The sequence below is a fragment of the Acipenser ruthenus genome, chromosome 11 (assembly GCF_902713425.1).
Source record: "Acipenser ruthenus chromosome 11, fAciRut3.2 maternal haplotype, whole genome shotgun sequence".
In the NCBI taxonomy this organism is placed as follows: domain Eukaryota; kingdom Metazoa; phylum Chordata; class Actinopteri; order Acipenseriformes; family Acipenseridae; genus Acipenser; species Acipenser ruthenus.
In genome coordinates this window covers 40,370,839-40,389,281 of record NC_081199.1, presented here as the reverse complement: position 1 = coordinate 40,389,281, position 18,443 = coordinate 40,370,839, and the positions used below count along the sequence as shown (strand labels likewise).

General features: G+C 47.1%; 1 protein-coding gene across 6 annotated transcripts in view; it reads right to left on the bottom strand.

Annotated features, from left to right (window-relative positions):
- The window catches only part of LOC117426894 (E3 ubiquitin-protein ligase HECW2-like), a 49,439-nt gene that overhangs the window by 14,587 nt on the left and 16,409 nt on the right, over positions 1-18,443 (bottom strand). For 5 of the 6 annotated variants that reach the window (XM_059033939.1, XM_059033943.1, XM_059033942.1 and 2 more), the window contains 5 exons: positions 10,155-10,919; positions 4,178-4,285; positions 2,311-2,405; positions 1,520-1,595; positions 142-311 (listed from right to left, as the gene is read on the bottom strand). In XM_059033939.1, coding sequence (XP_058889922.1) covers positions 142-311; positions 1,520-1,595; positions 2,311-2,405; positions 4,178-4,285; positions 10,155-10,455 — 750 coding nt within the window. In that variant the 5' untranslated portion in view covers positions 10,456-10,919. Of the gene's footprint in view, positions 1-141; positions 312-1,519; positions 1,596-2,310; positions 2,406-4,177; positions 4,286-4,876; positions 5,110-10,154; positions 10,920-18,443 lie in introns of those variants that run through there. The other variant, XM_059033944.1, reaches the window with a different exon arrangement.

Genomic DNA, 18,443 nt, shown 5'->3' with positions numbered 1-18,443 from the left:
TGTCTAACATGGGATTTTCTAAGCACAATGGAAGGTGTGTGGTTTGGTCTTGGGTGGGGTGGGTCTGTCTCAGTCCCCCAGCCCCACGCCTGCCCTGCCCTGCCCTGCCCTGTGCGGTGCTGCTAGCCCGTGGGATCGTACCTCGCCGCGCCACACTGGGTTGGTGGTGTTGGCGATGATGGTGGACCGCCTCTCCTGGCCGTGGTGGGCGAAGGTGAGGAATGAGATCTTCTTTCCTGGCTTGATGGACATCTTCAGGTACGGGTCGGGGTTAAAGAACATGCCCTTCTTCAAGCCCAGGGCTCGGAGATCTGAGGAGGACAGGAGCAGTCAGTCTCACACGCACACACACGAAACTACTCGCACTGAGCACATTCTCATAGTGCCATTATGATGCAACACCCTCAGTGAAAAACATAATCAATAACATCTTAAGGGTTTTGCACACATAGTAGAAAAAAAAAAAAAAACTGGTTAAGAAAGCTAAGTTTTCTGACAAAGATGTCTTACTTCTCTGGTAGTAATTTCTTTGAAATGGAAATACAGTACGTGTTTGCAGTACTGCTGACGATTTTCACCAGCTTAGTAACAACAGGCTGCAGTGAGGGTCATACCACACATGGTGGCGCCTGTGTGGATCAGGAATCATGAAGGCCTAGTACTGTTCCATATTCATTATATCCTGAACTCTACCAGAATATTGAGTTACATAAACCAAGCGTGCTGGATAATCCCTTCTGACTGCTATTCTGTGCACGTTTCTTAGGAAATCCCTTCACTACAGGATAACAGATTGTAGGAATTATAGAAAAAAATGTGAAGAATTTAAACATGATGGCAAAAAAAGCTTCAAGGATATTTACTGCAGCTCCCAATGCCAGATGGGGGCTCTCCCCCTTTCCCCCTCCCACTACACCTCTCCCACTCCCACTACCCTTCTCCCACTACCCTTCTCCCACTCCTCTCCCCTCTTGGCGTTTTCCCATCTTGACCCTCTCCTCTCCCCCCTCTCGTTCCCCCTTCCCCCCCCTTCCCTCCGCTCCCCTCTCCCCTGTACAGCAGTTCTACAAGGAGATGGATACAGAGGATCCTCAGCGCTCAATAATGTGAGCAGCAGCCAGGCGTGACTGAAGCCATGCATTATTGAGAGCATGTGCGCAGTGTGCAGTGCCGCTGCTGTGCTTCCAATATACAGACAGAGAAGAGCAGGGACTCCCCGAGCTGCTGGGGACTCCCAGTGTCCTTGGACTAGGCAGCACTGTGACCCCACCCACACTCAGGACAGCCAGGACTGAGCCCCTTCAAACCATCCTGCAATCTCCCACTGCGCCGGCTATCATTAACACCAGACTGCTTTCTTTCTGGAAGCAGCATTCTAGCTACATTTTCCAGCTGCAATCTTGTTTGAATGAATGAATGAATGAATGAATGAATGAATCAATCAATCAATCAATCAATCAATCAATATGTAAATACTCCCTGCTCGTGAAGACCTGCCCCCAGTAAGTGAGTGGTGTACCTGACAGTGTGAAGCTGACGAGTTTCCGACAGGGCTGTGCGACCATGTCTCCTTCAGCCAGCCCCTCCGCTCCCACCTGAGACAGACAAGAGGACACATGAGCTCAGCACTGCGCATGCCACACTGCATACTGAACACAGGGCACTGCACACACACACACACACACAATCACTACAGGACACATAAGCTCAGCACAGTACGCAGTGCTAAAAACACACACAGCACACAGATTGCACACACTCAGCATAGCGCCCCAGTGCCAGTGCATTTCACACCCTGCACTGCACAGAGAACCACCTTTATTTCACAAGCTATACACAGGCCGGCCCCTGGCAAGTTCTTTGCAAGGTCAGATCGTCTGACGACTGGGAGGAGCTGTTGCTATGAGCTCTCTCTGTGAAGACGTGTCTGTCTGCTCCCACAAAAGAGCTCCCTGCGTTTCACGTGACAGGAGACTAATGCTGCTTCACAGCCCCGCTTTAATAGGGAGGAGAAAGAAACCAAAAAAAGACCCAAAGAATTCAAAGAATGATTCTGATAACTCTTGAGAGAGGATAGCGGCACACAGGAAACAGCCCTGTTAACACTGTAGCTCACTTCCTGTCTTATCAGCATCTTGTAAAGACTTAGGAATGAGCGCGAGATAAAGAGGAATGCTGCTGAATGCATTGGGAAGCTCTTCCATTATTCAAAAAACAAACATCTACTAATCTAAGGCGTGCTAACCAATGAAATCCACTCATCCGGCTACTCTTACTAGCTTTATTAACATTATTAGCTTGTTCACTCACCATCACCCCGGGGTTCTTGACGGAGATGCAGGGTGTCGTCGCGCGCAGAGCACCGCTCACCCCGTGGTAGTACTTGAAACAGATCTTTATTTCAGCTGCAGGGAGAGAAAGAGACAGACTAAATGATATTCAAACCAGCTGTCAGGCTGTTAAAAAACAAGAGACGATTAGAAGGGAATCAGTGAGGGTCTGGAGCACACCTTTGTTCAGGTTTTCACATAAATCTCACAGAACAGCCTTCAGTTCTTCATTCTACCTGGACATGTGGAGGAATTATCACCTGCCACTATCCCAATTGTAGTGCCCCTTTCCCCCCTGCCCTTGACCCAATCTCAATCTCGCTGACCCTCTCCCCCGGCCCCTCTCCCCCTGCCTTTATCACAATCTCACTGCCCCTCTCCCCCAGTCCCTATCCCAATCTCGCTGCCCCTCTCCCCCGGTCCCTACCCCAATCTCACTGCCCCTCCCCCAACCTTTATCCCAATCTCAATCTCACGGTCCCTATCCCAATCTCGCTGACCCTCTCCCCCGGCCCCTCTCCCCCTGCCTTTATCACAATCTCACTGCCCCTCTCCCCCAGCCCCTATCCCAATCTCGCTGCCCCTCTCCCCCTGACCCTCTCCCCCGGTCCCTATCCCAATCTCACTGCCCCTCTCCCCCAGCCCCTATCCCAATCTCGCTGCCCCTCTCCCCCGGCCCCTATCCCAATCTCACTGCCCCTCCCCCAACCTTTCAATAGTACTTTCAACATTTCTTTAAAATAATTCATTATTAACTGACCTCATGCAATTCACTCTTGGTTAAGAAATCAATTTTCACCAAAATAGCAATGCAGTCGGCTGGTAGAAAAACACCAGACTAGACACTAAGAAGACTAATGAGAAGTACCAGAGCCGAGGGCACTGTGTTACCGTAGGTAGCTCATCCATAATTATAAAAGACTCTATGGTAAGAATATGCAGTAATACTTAAACGTTTCAGCAAGAAGCATTTCTTTAGTTTTTTTCAGTATTCCTGCAAGGTCACTGTCAGCTAAACAGAGATTTCACAGCATCCCTTTGAAGTAAGTGTGGTTTGAATTACTGGAAACGTTCTAACCATTAGAATTGCATAATGATTAATTTCCTGTACTGTGTTGAACTCTGTGTGCTATGATTTTTAGATTTAAACGAGATCATTAATCTCAGTGATGGTCAAATATTCTATTAAATGTTCCTTCCCAAGTGTTGTTTAATCAATGATGTTGAACATAGTAGATTTGGCATCCTTGCCAGCTCTGTGTTATTCTTTTTCTTTTTATTCTAGAAAATGCTACACTTGAGTTTGACCCTTGCTCAAGCAGTTAAACAATGCAGTATGTTTCCCAACTAAATTCTTTAAATTAGAAACATGCTGTCCCTGTCTTATCAATGGTGCAGCTCAGCTTAGCTTCAAACCCATTTCCACAGAACGTTTCTTAGAAGTTTTTTTAAACTTTGAAACATCCCTCTTCTCCGTGGTGATGTGTCTCTTTCGAAGGGAATATTAAAAAGTGAAGAAAATGTACATGGAAAAGTTTCTGAAGTGAAGGGTAGGCAAATGGCAAATGGAAATCAAAACCCTGGGCTGGGTTGCACCACCTGGACGCAAGTCTGACTCTTAGGAACGTCCAACTTAAAACTGAGCATAAGCTAGGTGTACAAATGATGCCGATCGCTTAAATCTTATGCCTTATGAAGGGTAGGCATAAGAAATTAGTCGTAAAGAGCTACATTTCTCCACCATAAACTCTAATTGAACTCTAATGGGTTTAAGAGTTTAACGTCCAGTGGGTACAGCCCCGCCCTGGGGGCGAGGCCGTGAGCTGGGGGATGCTGTCTGTACTCACGCTCCATGAAGTACGGCCCAGGCTCCAGCTGCCACACAATCTGCCCCTTCTGGGTGCCGTTCACCCCGCGGTTCTTCGAGTCCCACACATTTGAGGGGCAGTTCTCATCTGGGGGCAAAGATACAGTGTTACACACAGAGGACTGCGGGAGCGGCGCGCACGGGGACTGCGGGAGCGGCGCGCACGGGGACTGCGGGAGCAGCACACAAGAAGTTGCTGTTCTTGATGAGGGTTCCGCACAATCTCCAATCCATCAGATACAACGGCCAAGACTTCAAACACGTGATCCTGACCTCAAGAGTTAACTACTACAGTGCATTGGCATTCGTTCAAATACTATTGAGGATTTTGTTAACGTTAACATCCCTAGTATTGTATTGTATTGTATTGTATTGCATTTCTTCTTATTGTTTTGTATTGTATTGTATTGTTGAGCTGTAAAGCAGTTTTTTTTTTCCTTTAGCAAAGGTAACCAGCAAAGTAAAATACAGGCTTTGAAACAGCAGTTTCGACCGTAATTATACAGTAGCCCAAGGAAACTAAATTCTATTATGTTACAAATCCAATTCACCTCACACAATCTGAAAGACCTTATCCACCACCATGCAGAGAAACCGTGAGGGTAAAGAATGAGGAAACTCTGAACCCCCTTCGAATCAACCTGCTCTCAAAACCAGATCCACTGCATGTTTTCCTTACCTCTGATCTGCAAATCATCCAGACTGCCCTCCCTAATCCCAAAGGAGCACACGGTCGGCCCCCTATCCATGGCACACCAGACCAGGCTTCCCTCAGCCCTCTGCCTCTCTCCTTGTCTGTACTGCAGGACCAGTCCCTCAGCCCTCGGTCTCTCTCCCTGTCTGTGACTCAGAGAGAGCCAGAGCAGGGACAGGCTGCCCCTCCCTCCGAGATTCTTCAAAGAGCTCACTCCACTTCCTGTTCCTCTCTGCCCCAACAGGATGTTTGTAAACATGTTCCCGGAGCCCCCCCCCCCCCACTCCCTCCACCCAGTCCCACACACAGAGACAGCAGGGGACACGGCACACTGGGCCACAGAACTAGAGACAGACAGTCAGCTTGTTAGCTCTGCAAGGAGACAAGTAACGCCATTAGAGAAACAGTAGTTTATCTGTACCACTGTTTCTATGATTATAAACCCCCCAAAACAGCTGTCAAAAAAATCTACAACAGACACAAACCATTTCATCCAAAAAGGGGGGTGAAAGTAAAAAAAATATAATATGAAATAAATATTACATTTGTACCGGTAACACCATCTCTTAAGGTATGAGAACAATATCTTGCTTGAGTTTGGATGAAAGCCACAGATTTGTATCATAAGAAAGGTGCAAATCAGCAGCACAGTTTTAACAGTTAATATTTTACTGGGCATATTTCAATGAACTTCTCCCTGGAGGTAAACACTGAGGGGAATTCGAAATTCATGGAGTGAATGTGAAACATTTCTGCTCATCAATAATATTAGAAGTAGCGTGTGAATAGCCATGCTGGTCTGTTAGAAGAAAGAGAGTTTTGGGGAAACGCAAAAGAACAGCAAGCTGAGTGGAGTCCAGGATGACCAACAGGATACACCAAGACAAGACCTCACTGCTTCCTTCCTGAGGGCTGCACAGAGACACAGAGCTGGGAACGAGACGCAGCTGGATTGCGCAGGGATTAGCTGTCCCAGATAGCACCTTACTCAGCGCAAAGGCTACAGAGAAAGATGAAGCACGTTGGTTCAGGCTGAAGATTACTCATTTTACTCTTTGCGTAGCTGTGGAGATCAGCAGGGCAGCACTTCTCTTCTACAACTAAAGCTTTGAAAAATACTTTACAAATACCTTTGCTCTGCTGCTTTGGGCTGCAGATAAAGCAACATTTATTGAATGATTTCCTTCCTTTAACAAGGGATCGACGGCAATGCATTATGGCCCTACAATGGCAATGCCATGTTATCCTATATCTATAATAAAGGACATGGCAACATGGTTTTATAATCTTATATACCCATGCACACCGGCTCTCCATTGCAGTAGCTCTTCAGTACTGGACAGAGCAGACCCACTTCACAATGTTCCATCCAGACCTCTTGTGTTTCTCTTGCTGGTGACGATCTGGTCTGCCAGAAGTTCTGGTTGGTTCTGCTAGAGCTTCTATCTTTACTGTAGTCCTAATGGAAGGTGCAGCCTTTTTCTGTATGGCCATGTTAAGAGTTAATATTATTATTATTATTATTATTATTATTTATTTCTTAGCAGACGCCCTTATCCAGGGCGACTTACAATTGTTACAAGATATCACATTATTTTTACATACAATTGCATTACTTTTTTACACATTATTTTTACATACAATTACCCATTTATACAGTTGGGTTTTTAATGGAGCAATCTAGGTAAAGTACCTTGCTCAAGGGTACAGCAGCAGCGCCCCCAACCTGGGACTGAACCCACGACCCTCCAGTCAAGAGTCCAGAGCCCTAACCACTACTCCACACTGCTGCCCTAATAATGTTGCTAATTTAGCTGTATTCATTTTCTAGTTCTAGGCTCGTTGCACGTCGAGCGGGGGTGAAAGCGACTCTTAATCTTGCGCGCTCCGGTACACAAAGTCTATCTCTGCAGTTATTGTTTCATTGTTTCATTGTTTTGTGCACCAGTGAAGCACAAAGTCAGCTTCCGAGGCACGGCTCGTATTCTCAGCACTTACACTTGTTATGGTGTGTATTGACCTTGGTTAAACAATAATAAACATGAGGGAAAAAAGATGATGATTCTTTCCTGTCCTTTGAATGCTGAAACAGAGTGTAAAATATGCAGACCAAGAACAAAAACATATTGATCGCAAAGACCTTGGTTAGCACTCCTTTAAAACCTGCCCTGCATCTTTCTGCCTTTCTATTTGTTTTTAAGTGCATGTTTAACAAGTAATAGTGGTAATGATAAAGTATTATCCTGTAACTCGTATCCATTAACTTCTTATTATAATCCATTCATAAAAAAAACACATCCCGGAGTCAAGCCACCTGCAGCTTATGGGTCACTGCGTCTCTAATGGAACATCCCAGCATGTGAGTGATTTCTGGTGTTCCAATTGACCAGCCATGTCAAGAAAAGGTCAGCCATTCATGGATATCTTCTCACAACAGGGTCAAGTGAACATGGGCGCAGTGGGAGGGGGCAGTGCCATGCTGTCCACTGGGAGAAAGAGCATCTACGGTAGAGTCAACGACGAAACCAGCAGAAAATACACATCTTAGCCAACTGCAGCCATAGAAGCTTTGGTCTGGTTTTGAGAGCTAAGAGGTGTGGTCAGGAATGGTCAGTACTTCTTCTTCTTGGATTATGATCTGTTTAGATCGTATCCATCACGGTTAGTCCTGGTCAGCTATATGATCTGTGCACTCTTCCATCTGAGTCAGAACCCAATCAATACCCCAGCATGGAGCATGGTGCTGGTGAATGTACCAATTCCCAGATGAAACTTTCAGCCAAGATCATTAAAGAGCTTTAAAGGTGATGGACCTGATTCAGTGAAAAGCAGAGTGGCTCAGAACAGTGCTCTCAATGTGTGCCATATGTAGATTACTGCAACTTGCTCCTGGGCCTCCTTGAAAATAAGACATTCAAGTCTCAGTGAGCAATATCCTGGTAAAATCAAATAAAAAACAAGCAAAACACCAGTTAAAGAAATGCAAAATAAATGGGTCAGATCAATTGTACTGTAACTGCAGTGCATGTGTGTATGTGTGTGTGTGTGCAACATTGCGCAGTAGTTTGAGCCCTTCCAGAGTTACTTATCACAGGAGTAAAACCTGAACAGCTCAAGCTGCTAAGCAACGGGAGTCTCATTGAATCCAGCTCTTGTCAATCCAGCTGTGAGCCACAGGTCAATCTGCCAGCTGATCACAACAGAGGACACACTGTATCCGCCTGCCTGCCGGTACGGGCCAGTGATGCCACAGATCAATCCGCTGGCACACGATCGGCCCCCAGAGAGGTGAACGCCTTGACAGGAATGCCTAAAGATGTACTTCAATATTAAAACTCTCATTTAAGAGAATCGGATCAGTTTGGGGGGCACAATGGCTCAGTCAACTCAAGGCGCTGTTTGACTGGTGGGTGCCTTCAGCAAGGCTCGTCTGTCTGCCCTCAACTAGACTTTAAACGCTGCATGACAAGATAAACAGCAGTCTTTGTCAGTGTGTGTTGCATGTTGGAATACACCAAGTTCTACTGACAGAATGTGGCACAGCTAGCCTCAGTTTCACTCTCTTCAGTGGGAGAGTGTAAAAGATTAACAGAAAGAGAGTCACAGTGAATTTGGGAAAGACAGTGCCTCAGCATCTCTGTTAATGCAAGGTCTGCTGGAGTGATTGAAGGCAGGAGATGACACTAGGGAACAACACAGTTTTGCAGGAAGGACAAGGTGGCTTCTTGTGCAATAGGCTGAAGAACTTCCAACTCTGAAAGGCAGATCTCATTTAAGCATATTAAATAGCATGTTATATTCTTCTGAAATGTCACAAACAATAGCGACAGCTTCTGACATCTATGCTGCACCTCTAACCAGCTTACTATGTTACCACAGCTCATGTGCACGAAGCAAATAATCCACATACTCACTCCCGGTAGAAACCAGATGGTCTTTATTATCAGAATTAAATACAGGCACACAGATGCATATTTGAACAGGAACAGGGACCCTTATGTACTGACTGTGAGAGTCCATCCGTTATACAAATACATTGAAGGTGACTCTTCAACAGGTACTGTGTAACTATTAAAGGGATTATGAGGATCCTCTGTATGTACGTGGACTGGTTTATGTCTATGCAAGCCTCCCATTGCACATTACAGTTTTGTTCTCTGATCCCTAACCTGCAAAAAGATGCACAGTTAAGCCTGTTCATGAGGTTATTCAACTCACACTAAAAGCTTGAAACACTCACACTGCTACGCAATGGGGCTCTTGCATTATGCCCTGGTATGTGCTTGTGGTCAACATGCTGCTGGCAGACAAGGCTATGCTTGAGGAATAATTCACTAATCAGAGGGTTTGGCTGAACTCTGCGCTGAGATGGAAATTAGTTCTGTGTGTAGGGAGCCCAGTGCCTTCCCCCACATGGTTACCTGTTTCCATGGAGACCACAACCGTGATGAAAAAAACAGCAGTGACCGGAAGATCCAGACATTCTAAACTGAGTGAGGTCACTCCCTGACAGGATCACTGAAAACTCCTATTTGAAATACACCCCAAAAAGAAAATGTATGAAGGCTGTCGAAACATATTTTTATCCTGGGTTTCATTCCCAGGAACTGTTACCACACCCCCATCATTCTGAAGGCATGATAACCAGGCAGCACTCCTAAAGCGACTTGAACAGAACCAATCTGGGCTGAGAGATGACTCTTCAGAATTTTTTTTTTTTCTTAAAGGAATAAACAACCAACAGGGTTTCTAAATGAGTAAGAAGCAGATCTGCACAGGAGCCCAACAGCACAATATTTATGTTTTAAAGCAGAGGTTCTCACAGTGGGGCAGGGACCCCAGGGGTGGAGCAGAAAGGTCTCAAGGTGGTTGTGAAACAACCACCTTACAATCAGACTGAATCCGTTCTTCATTTTTAATGTCTTTAATACCTGCGTAGTCAATTGCACTGAATATTTTGCAGAGATCTGTGTTATGATATGCATTTCAAGAAAATATTATTTAGGGTGTATTTAAGAGGGGGTTGAACATGGTAACTTTTGCACCAAACTTTTACAATACACTCTTTGCCTTCTATAAACGTGTTGGATTGCATTTAACAATAATCCGATAAACTCTATTTTATACAGACATTTTTAACCTGTTGGGTACTGTGTGAGTATTGCATGATCAGGAGAAGCCTCTGTATGTGCATTCACTGACTTTAACTGTGCTAATAAGGACCTGGAATAAACGACGCTGGCGTCAGTGACGGCGCACTCACCGATGTGGTAGAGGCCGATCCAGTCCGTGGCGTCCACCTCCTCCTTGATGTCCCAGGAGATGATGAGGTCCTGCGCCAGGCCGAGCGTGAACTCGTAGGTGCTGGCGGTGAGCGAGGAGCGGCTGTCAGAGGTGACCAGGTCTGTGTCGCTGTTGGCGCGCTGGAAGCCCATTGGTTCGGCAGGGCCTGCGTTCTGGGTGGCCAGGCTCTGCAGGTTCTCCGGGCTCAGCGTGTAGCGCATCTGGGGATTGCGCCGGCGCATGTACTGCAGGTGCTCCCGCGCAGAGGCTGCCATGGCCATTCAGAGTGAGGGGAGGGCAGGGAGAGGAGAGCTGCCCAGGGAAGTGGGGGGACCACTGAATCGCTGAGGCAAGGTGTATGAGACCGTAGGAGTCGGGCTTGACAAAGGTGTCAGGTTTAAAGAGATGTGATGTAATATAAACGTGATAATAAGCAGGTCAAATTGGGGCTCAGGGCAAATGGGTTGGGTTTACGGTTTGAAGGGGCTTGGTGCATGGTAAGTGGGTTCATTGATAAGCGTGGGATACAGGTCCAGGGAGGAAGGGAACTTATGGGTGGAGAGATTTAGGGGGAGGAATTCACTTGTCAGGTCAAAAGAACAAGGGTTAGGGGTTCAGGGTAAGAGGGGAGGGGGGAGGGGGGGCCGCAGAATTTCCAATGATTCCCAAACCAGACGTGTTTCTGAATCGAGGATGGTAGAGGGAGGGACGGCTAGGGGAGGGGGGCGGCGACTTCTCTGAAGACCTGCATGAGGGAGACAGAGTGAGAAAAAAGTGTTTAGACTGTGCTTAATCTTCTCTGGCACAGAGCACGGCAGTTAATTTAACTGGCCAGGCTTATCCCACTCTCACCATCCCTCACCGCACACAAACACTCACATGTATGCACAGCTTCAACTAACTATAACATTTCATATTTCATATTTAACTTGTCTCTCTGTCTGGTGAACAGACAGTTTCAGACGAGGCTTGAGAGCTTCACTGTGGCCCTGACAGGAATAAAGAGTTCAGAGGGACAAGGAGTCATGGCTGGCTGTACAGATCCGAGGGTTCCACTGCACTGGAGAGGGATTAATAAAGCAAGCAAGAAACACAGGGGCTTAGAGCGGGGGATCAGGCATCCTGACGCACACACATACATGCAGACAGAGGTCAGCCAAGGGCTCTATCAGCACTGTGCATCAGGAGCTATTACATCATTGGATGGCTCATTGCTTAACTATGATGAGAACCCACTGAGATCCTCTTCACATTTCCAAGGGGTTTATCGGAAAAATTAATAGGATCTGCATTGTACTGTACTGTACGCGGTACCACGAATCACCAAACTCTACACAACTCAAAACAGAAGCTGCATGTCATCTTTTCACCAGGACATAGTTAATATCCCTTGCGTGTGTTTGAAAAAAACCTGGGGAATGATATCTAGCACACCCTCACACAGACACACTCCGCTCCGAGGCTTTGGGAAGGCTCTGGCCCTGCATTAGCTGGGAGGAGGAGGCTGGCAGTCCCCTGGGTGCCCCTCTCTAAACTAGGCCACTCTGTGTAAGGCTCTGCTGTCAAGAAAGTCTGAGGCACTGACACAAAACAAATACTGCGCACAGAAACCAGCTCGCACCCTACTGACGCTCATCATTTACCATCATTTTAGACTTTCGTAAAATTCAATACAAACGCTTTCTAGGGAACCCTCAGACTGGGGTCCCCAGAGGTTTCCTCCCAACTGAACCAGGAGGAGGTCAGGTGTTTGTTTGTTCTGTGATGGTCAGTGCCTGCAAGGCGATGGAGGTTAAGGTAGCCTCACCTAAACGACCAGCGGGCCACCTGTCCTTTCATGCTAACATTCCAGCGGTCACTTATAAAGACCATGTGAAAATGTACCTGCTGTACTAATCATGACGGCATCATACATATAGAGTAAAAGGGTGAGAGGAGAATGATGAACTAAAAAATGTTTGGGAGAGTTACCAAGGGGGATTCATTCCTTTAAAAAAAATATTTTAAAAACTTTGACATTCTGGGCCAGATACCCAAATGAGTTTAGTTTATAAGCCCTGAAAAGCAAGTAATATTTTGTGTGTGTGTCTCATGTCTTCCAGTAAAGGTGTCTTCATTTGCAGGCAACTGTGGGGTGCTGTGCATCGGGATGTGCCAGCTCTATCGATCAGTCAGTAAAGTATATTTACAATGTCTCTGGTTAAGAAGATTTAGAGCTGCTGGCTGTGAGTGTAACACACTGGACATCACAAGCTCTGCTCCCAGCAGTCCTGCACAGACTCACTTTACAAGTGCTTTCAGTTCTGTAGGAATACAATCAAAAAGTCAAACTAGCAACCCTGCTTAATCCTAAAGATCTCCGGTTACTGAGCCAGTCCAGCTCAGCAAACACAAAGCTGCTGAGTCAGCATCCCCAGAGGATCCCCCAGGGTCAGTGCAGTGCTGCTCAGCTCTGTTCCGCTCCTCTCCTCTATGCAAATGCCATTCCAGTTGGTTTTATTCCAGCCAGATCCTAAACTATTTAAATTACCCTTAGCCTGGCTAAATTAAATCGACCAAAACTTTAAAAAGCTCAAAAGTCAAGCAGACGGACTATCAGCTCATGCCGTCATTGTCTACTTGACTTAGTTTCTGATTGTTTTACCATAGCTGAATTAAAGTGAGGAACTGGCGTGGCCTAAGAGGACTGGAGCTGAGTACCGCTGAGGGAGGGCAAGGTGCTGTAGGTTATCTCCCTCTGCATCACCACACCCATAACTGCTTACTGCTTGTACCATCTGCAGAAAACAGTCCAATCCACAGCCAGGTGTTATCAAAAGCTCAAAGACCATCGCTGGTTTAATAGAATTGTATAATTCACCTATGTTCAATATCACCCGGATTAGTAGATTGCTTTCATGTTTGTTGTTGTTTTTTTTTTGTTTGTTCAGCAGCATCAGAGCCAGTAGTTGGTGCCTCCCATTGTGCCAGCCTGCAATCCTGGTGTAATCCCAGTCCCGGACGACGGGGATGGGAACAGATGTTAAACTAGTCAAGCTTCATCGTATTCACCTGAAGGAGGCTGGTTATATAAACCCACAGGACTGCCTGTTAAGAGGCCGCACAGCGTGGCTCACCATGGCGTTTAACACTCAAGATGCTGCAGTTTCACATTTGCCTGACGCAGTAGAAGGCAGTTCTCTTGCAGAGAAGTGTAAATTATCATTGCCTCTACCAAGCACCGGCAATGCACACAGACATGAAGTATGCATTCCAATCCCAGCGGCCCCCATGTCTGTTGTTTGAAGGGCACTCAGCCCTTGCTGGTCTGGGGTCAGAGGTCTGGGCTGTGCAGAAAGAGAGGAGAGATGCTGAATTGCGCAATTTCTCTGCTGCGAGGTTAGCGCTGCAATGCTGGAGTCGTGCCAGGCCTAGCTGCATTAAAGAGAGCTCAGCTCGGCTGTCACCCGCTCTTCAGCAATCTCAATATTACACAACCGGACGGTCTGGGTGGAGGAGGGGGGAGGCCAGCGTACAAACCAGATCACCCCAGCAGACTCGCTCCAGCCCGGCACACAGGACCGTCTATTAGGACATTGGCACTATGAGAAACTGAACTTCTTACTTCAGCCACACTATAGCATAGAGGGGATCTGATATAAAAGAACAGGTAATGAGCCTCTGAAGTGCAAACACAAATGAGTCCCTTTGTCAGAGAAAGCAGTCGCCACTAAATTCTATTTCGTCTATGTCTGATGCCACTGCTGTTTGTCACCGATGGGTTTCAACAGGACACCAATAGAACACCCCCCTGGAATTGTCCAGTAAACAAAAAAATAGAGAGCTGTGATGAACTGCCATTCCTTTATAGAAGTTCCCCATAGTAAAAGGATAGAAAAGTGTGACAAAGCACAGAGGTATGGGAAAGCAAATGTAAAAACTTGAAAAACCATGACAAACTATGGTGAATGCATAGCATAACAATTGGAAAAGCATGTTAAAAATTGCATTTACTGTGGTAAACTTTTTAAAAGGGTTAGCAGTAGCAAACCTTTCCCTTCAAATCGGGGGAATGAGGGGGAACAAAACAAGCTTTATTCAACACCTCAGATCCTAAAACACTGCATTCGTGAAACACTCAGTTCATATGAAGAGATGAGCGACTAACAAAGACAAACCCAAAAGTATTGCAGTTAAAAAGACTTGCTGTCAGTCCTGCAACATGAAGAAATAGACCAACAGGATAGACAGACACAGAGACAACAGGACAGTCAGAATGAAAGTGGATGTCAAAAGGAAGACAGACAGACAGACAGACAGACAAACAAACAGACAGGGTGGTTAATTTGTTCATAGGACTTTTTTTGGATGGGACTGACAAATCAAAAATGAAGCATGACTCAAGGATGGTTCCTAATTGTTCCACAGCTAAAGGCTCTGTGTCAAACACAGCCAATTATAAAATGATATCAGAAACTGGAGTACGCTCGAGACTTCTACTCTTATGTGATTCACTTCCACATTCTAATGGGAAAGATTCTTTCCACAGATCTCTTCATTCTAACGGGAGTCCAAATACTGTAAGCTCACTTCACTGCTACTTACGCTAACCATAACCCTAACCCACGGGTTGTGGTAACTCCTAACTATCAAAGATCCATCCCGAGTTACTCAGAGTCAACAACTTGCAACTTTTTATACTGTGACACTTTCCATGTGGACAACCAAGCAACTATATTTAGATTGAAAAGACCTAGCCCTGACCCTATCCAAGCCCATGTGCAGCCTACTGACCCATTTCACTAAGCAGTTCAGCTTTTAGATGCAGTTACGGTAGTGCATCTCAAGAAGGCTCCAGATAGCATGGCAGAGAGACAGCATTCACATGTCCAGGACTGAAATGCAGACCTTGTGTCTGATTAGGGAAGATGGGGCACATTTTCAATCTTTACCACAAAGATTGATCTGATGCGTTTTAAGACAGACTTCAATTGAATTATAAGGACAGTTACATTTCATCAAGGAGGCCAGACAATGTTATTGGCCTGGCTGTCTCTTTAACAGGGCCAGACAGAGGCTGCATTACAAGAGGTAGGATGCACTCATGACACTGTCACACACTGTCTGTCGCTCTCTCTCCTCATTATCAAGCGGCACTCTTCTTGTGCGTATGATAGCCTTGCCATTCCAGACTGACTTCACAGCAACCTTAATAGCATTCTGCATACCTCATACCTCAAAGACATGGGAGTTAGGACCTATTCCCAAGGATGCATCTTGTGTGCATCTTTCATCTTTGCATACTTCTCGCTGAACATTTCACACAAACAAATCATCTAGTTGCCTTCCCACATACTTCAACCCACATTAATTCATACTGTCGTTACTACATACTGTACAGTATCGGGATCTTCAATTGCATTCAATGCAGCTAAACAGCTGTCAGTTTAATAGCTGCAGGCATGTGTTCCCATCTAATGCAACAGCTGTCATCCATCCAGTGTGCATTCCACCAATCCGAAGACACTATGGCAGGGATTTCACATTCTCGCAAGGCAACAGGCTTCCAAGAGAATATTGGTTGGCTGTTGCATGATGTTAATTTGAAGATATCGATAGCCTTCGTCAAAGGGAGTGCTTTTAAAAACTGTTTTGACAATGTTTAACTGGCGAGCTGTTACAGTGACTGCCTTCTGGACTGGCTCCAACGTTAGAGAGACTAACTGGAGGACATTTGTGGGTTTAAGTTCTTCAATTTCTGTTCTGAACTTAAACAAACTGTGCAAGTGTGTGTCGAGGTTGAAGTACAGCACCACAGATAGCTGGATTAGCAATAGCTGGACTGTGCAGGATGGTTTGGAGGAATGTGCAGCTGCAGTCTAAAAAATACCCATTCCATCCCTCAAATACACAGCCTGGATGCTTTATTAGGACCTGTCTACCCATTGGATTTGGTATCACCCTGAATTAGGGATGCAAATTCGACTGATCGTGTGATGTGGCTATAAAGCCCTGGGGGCAGCACAATTGCAAACAGTCTAAATTATCAACAACTTCCTACACGACATGGGTTTGGGCCATGCAAGTAGTCCAGACCCAATCAGAAACTACCATCATCTATGGTTGCTAAGGAATAAAACAAATACAATTAAATTAAATTAAACATGTCTACTGGTGCCAGAATTGAATGTTGCTGGCATTATATGAGGTACCCTGGTGCTAGAATCTAGCGCCACAGCGTGAAATTTGCACCCCTGTGGGTGCACGTCGAGCAGGTGCCACGGCAGCAAAACTTTTGGCCACAGCTGTACATAGGGCTAAAGTGCTTTAGTGGACGGGATAAGTCAGGGCTACTTAGCAGGCAGTCTCGCTCTCAGTGAGGTCAAGGACTGTGCAGACCTGCAGACTGAACTACAGTATGGAGTTTACTTACTTCATCTTAACAGCCTGTGCAGGGTGTTAAGAAGGGAGATAAACTGCACATGAAAGCGTATATATTTGGTGTGGGGGTTGGGATGGTTTGCAGATATGGTATATCTTTGTATCAGGTGTGACAGTCTGGCTCGCAGTGGTGATGTGGATGACGTCACGGACCAGGAAGTAACTCAAACCAAACAGTGGATGGGCGGTTGAAGCTGAGTGTTAGTGCACTCAGCGTATTTAATAAACAAAATATTAAACAAATTAACACAACACAAAACAAAAGGGCACAAGGGCCAAACGAATGAACAAACAAACAAGTAAGTGATGTGCTGGGAAATCCAGCACGTCTTAGCAATTGTTTTGTTAATGTTGCTTTTTCTCTCTCCGCTCTCCCGTACTCTCCTCTACACTCTCAACCCCGAGTGCAGAGTGCTGCTGGTTTATATACTCTGGCCGAGGGATTTAACTAGTTGGTAATTATCTTATTATCCCCCGGCCAGAGTCTGCACGCGTTTGGTAAGGATGCATGACTGTCAGCTAGTTAAATAATCAGTAGCTGATCAGCCATGCATCCTCACGGGGTTTTTAAATATAATAACAAAAGACGCGGCGCTTTTACCCGCGCCGCAAACAAAAATACAAATAATAATAAATAGGGGCGGGACACTCCGCCACACATGCCCCCCCTTGTGCGCAGCACACATGGCCTTTTCGGCCACCTCCCCCCTTAGTCCCCAAAGTCCCGGTCAGCAGTCCCGGCGCAGGAACAGGGGCAGCAACGGGCCAAAGGTGGCGGCCACGGTGGGATGTCCTCCTCCCACCCAAACAGCCGTAGTGTTCCAATGGCCCGCGCACCGGCCAGCTCCTCTGGCCAAAAAATTTTTGGGGGTGGTCTCCAGACCTGCCCCCCCTTCTTCATGGCCGACAGCTCCCCTCCGTGGGGCTCTGGCCACCCTTTCTCCTGCAGCGAAATTGCTGCTGGGGAAGCTGGTCTCCTGACCTCCCCCCCTTTCTTCATGGCCGGCAGCTCCCCTCCGTGGGGCTCCGACCACAGTGTAGTGACCCCAGGCGAAGCAGGATCCCTGGCGACCCCAGGCGAAGCAGGATCCCTGGCGACCCCAGGCGATGTGGAACAGGCAGCCCCAGGCGATGCGAGGCAGGCATCCCTGGGTGGTGCGAGGCAGGGCAGGAGCAGTCCTTCCCATGACGGTGGATGTGGAACCAGCAGGTATTCACCCTCTGCTGGTGGAGGTGGGAGGGGAAAGCAGTCCTCCCACAGTGGCTGAGACGGAACCAGCAGGTATTCACCCTCTGCTGGTGGAGCTGGGAGTGGCAAGCAGTCCTCCCACGGCGGCTGAGGCGGAACCAGCAGGTATTCATCCTCTGCTGGTGGAGGTGGGAGGGGCAAGCAGTCCTCCCACGACGGTTGAGGCAGAACCAGCAGGCATTCATCCTCTGCTGGTGGAGGTGGGAGGGGCAAGCAGTCCTCCCACGGCGGCTGAGGCGGAACCAGCAGGCATTCACCCTCTGCTGGTGGAGGTGGGAGGGGCAAGCAGTCCTCCCACGACGGTGGATGTGGAACCAGCAGGCATTCACCCTCTGCTGGTGGAGACGGTAGCGATGGCTCCTCTCCCTCTGATGCTGGAGACGGTAGCGATGGCTCCTCTCCCTCTGATGCTGGAGACGGCAGCGATGGCTCCTCTCCCTCTGATGCTGGAGACGGTAGCGATGGCTCCTCTCCCTCTGATGCTGGAGACGGTAGCGATGGCTCCTCTCCCTCTGGCGCTGGAGACGGCAGCGATGGCTCCTCTCCCTCTTGTGCTGGAGATGGCAGCAGCAGGGTCTCTCCCATATCCGCAGCCAGGTA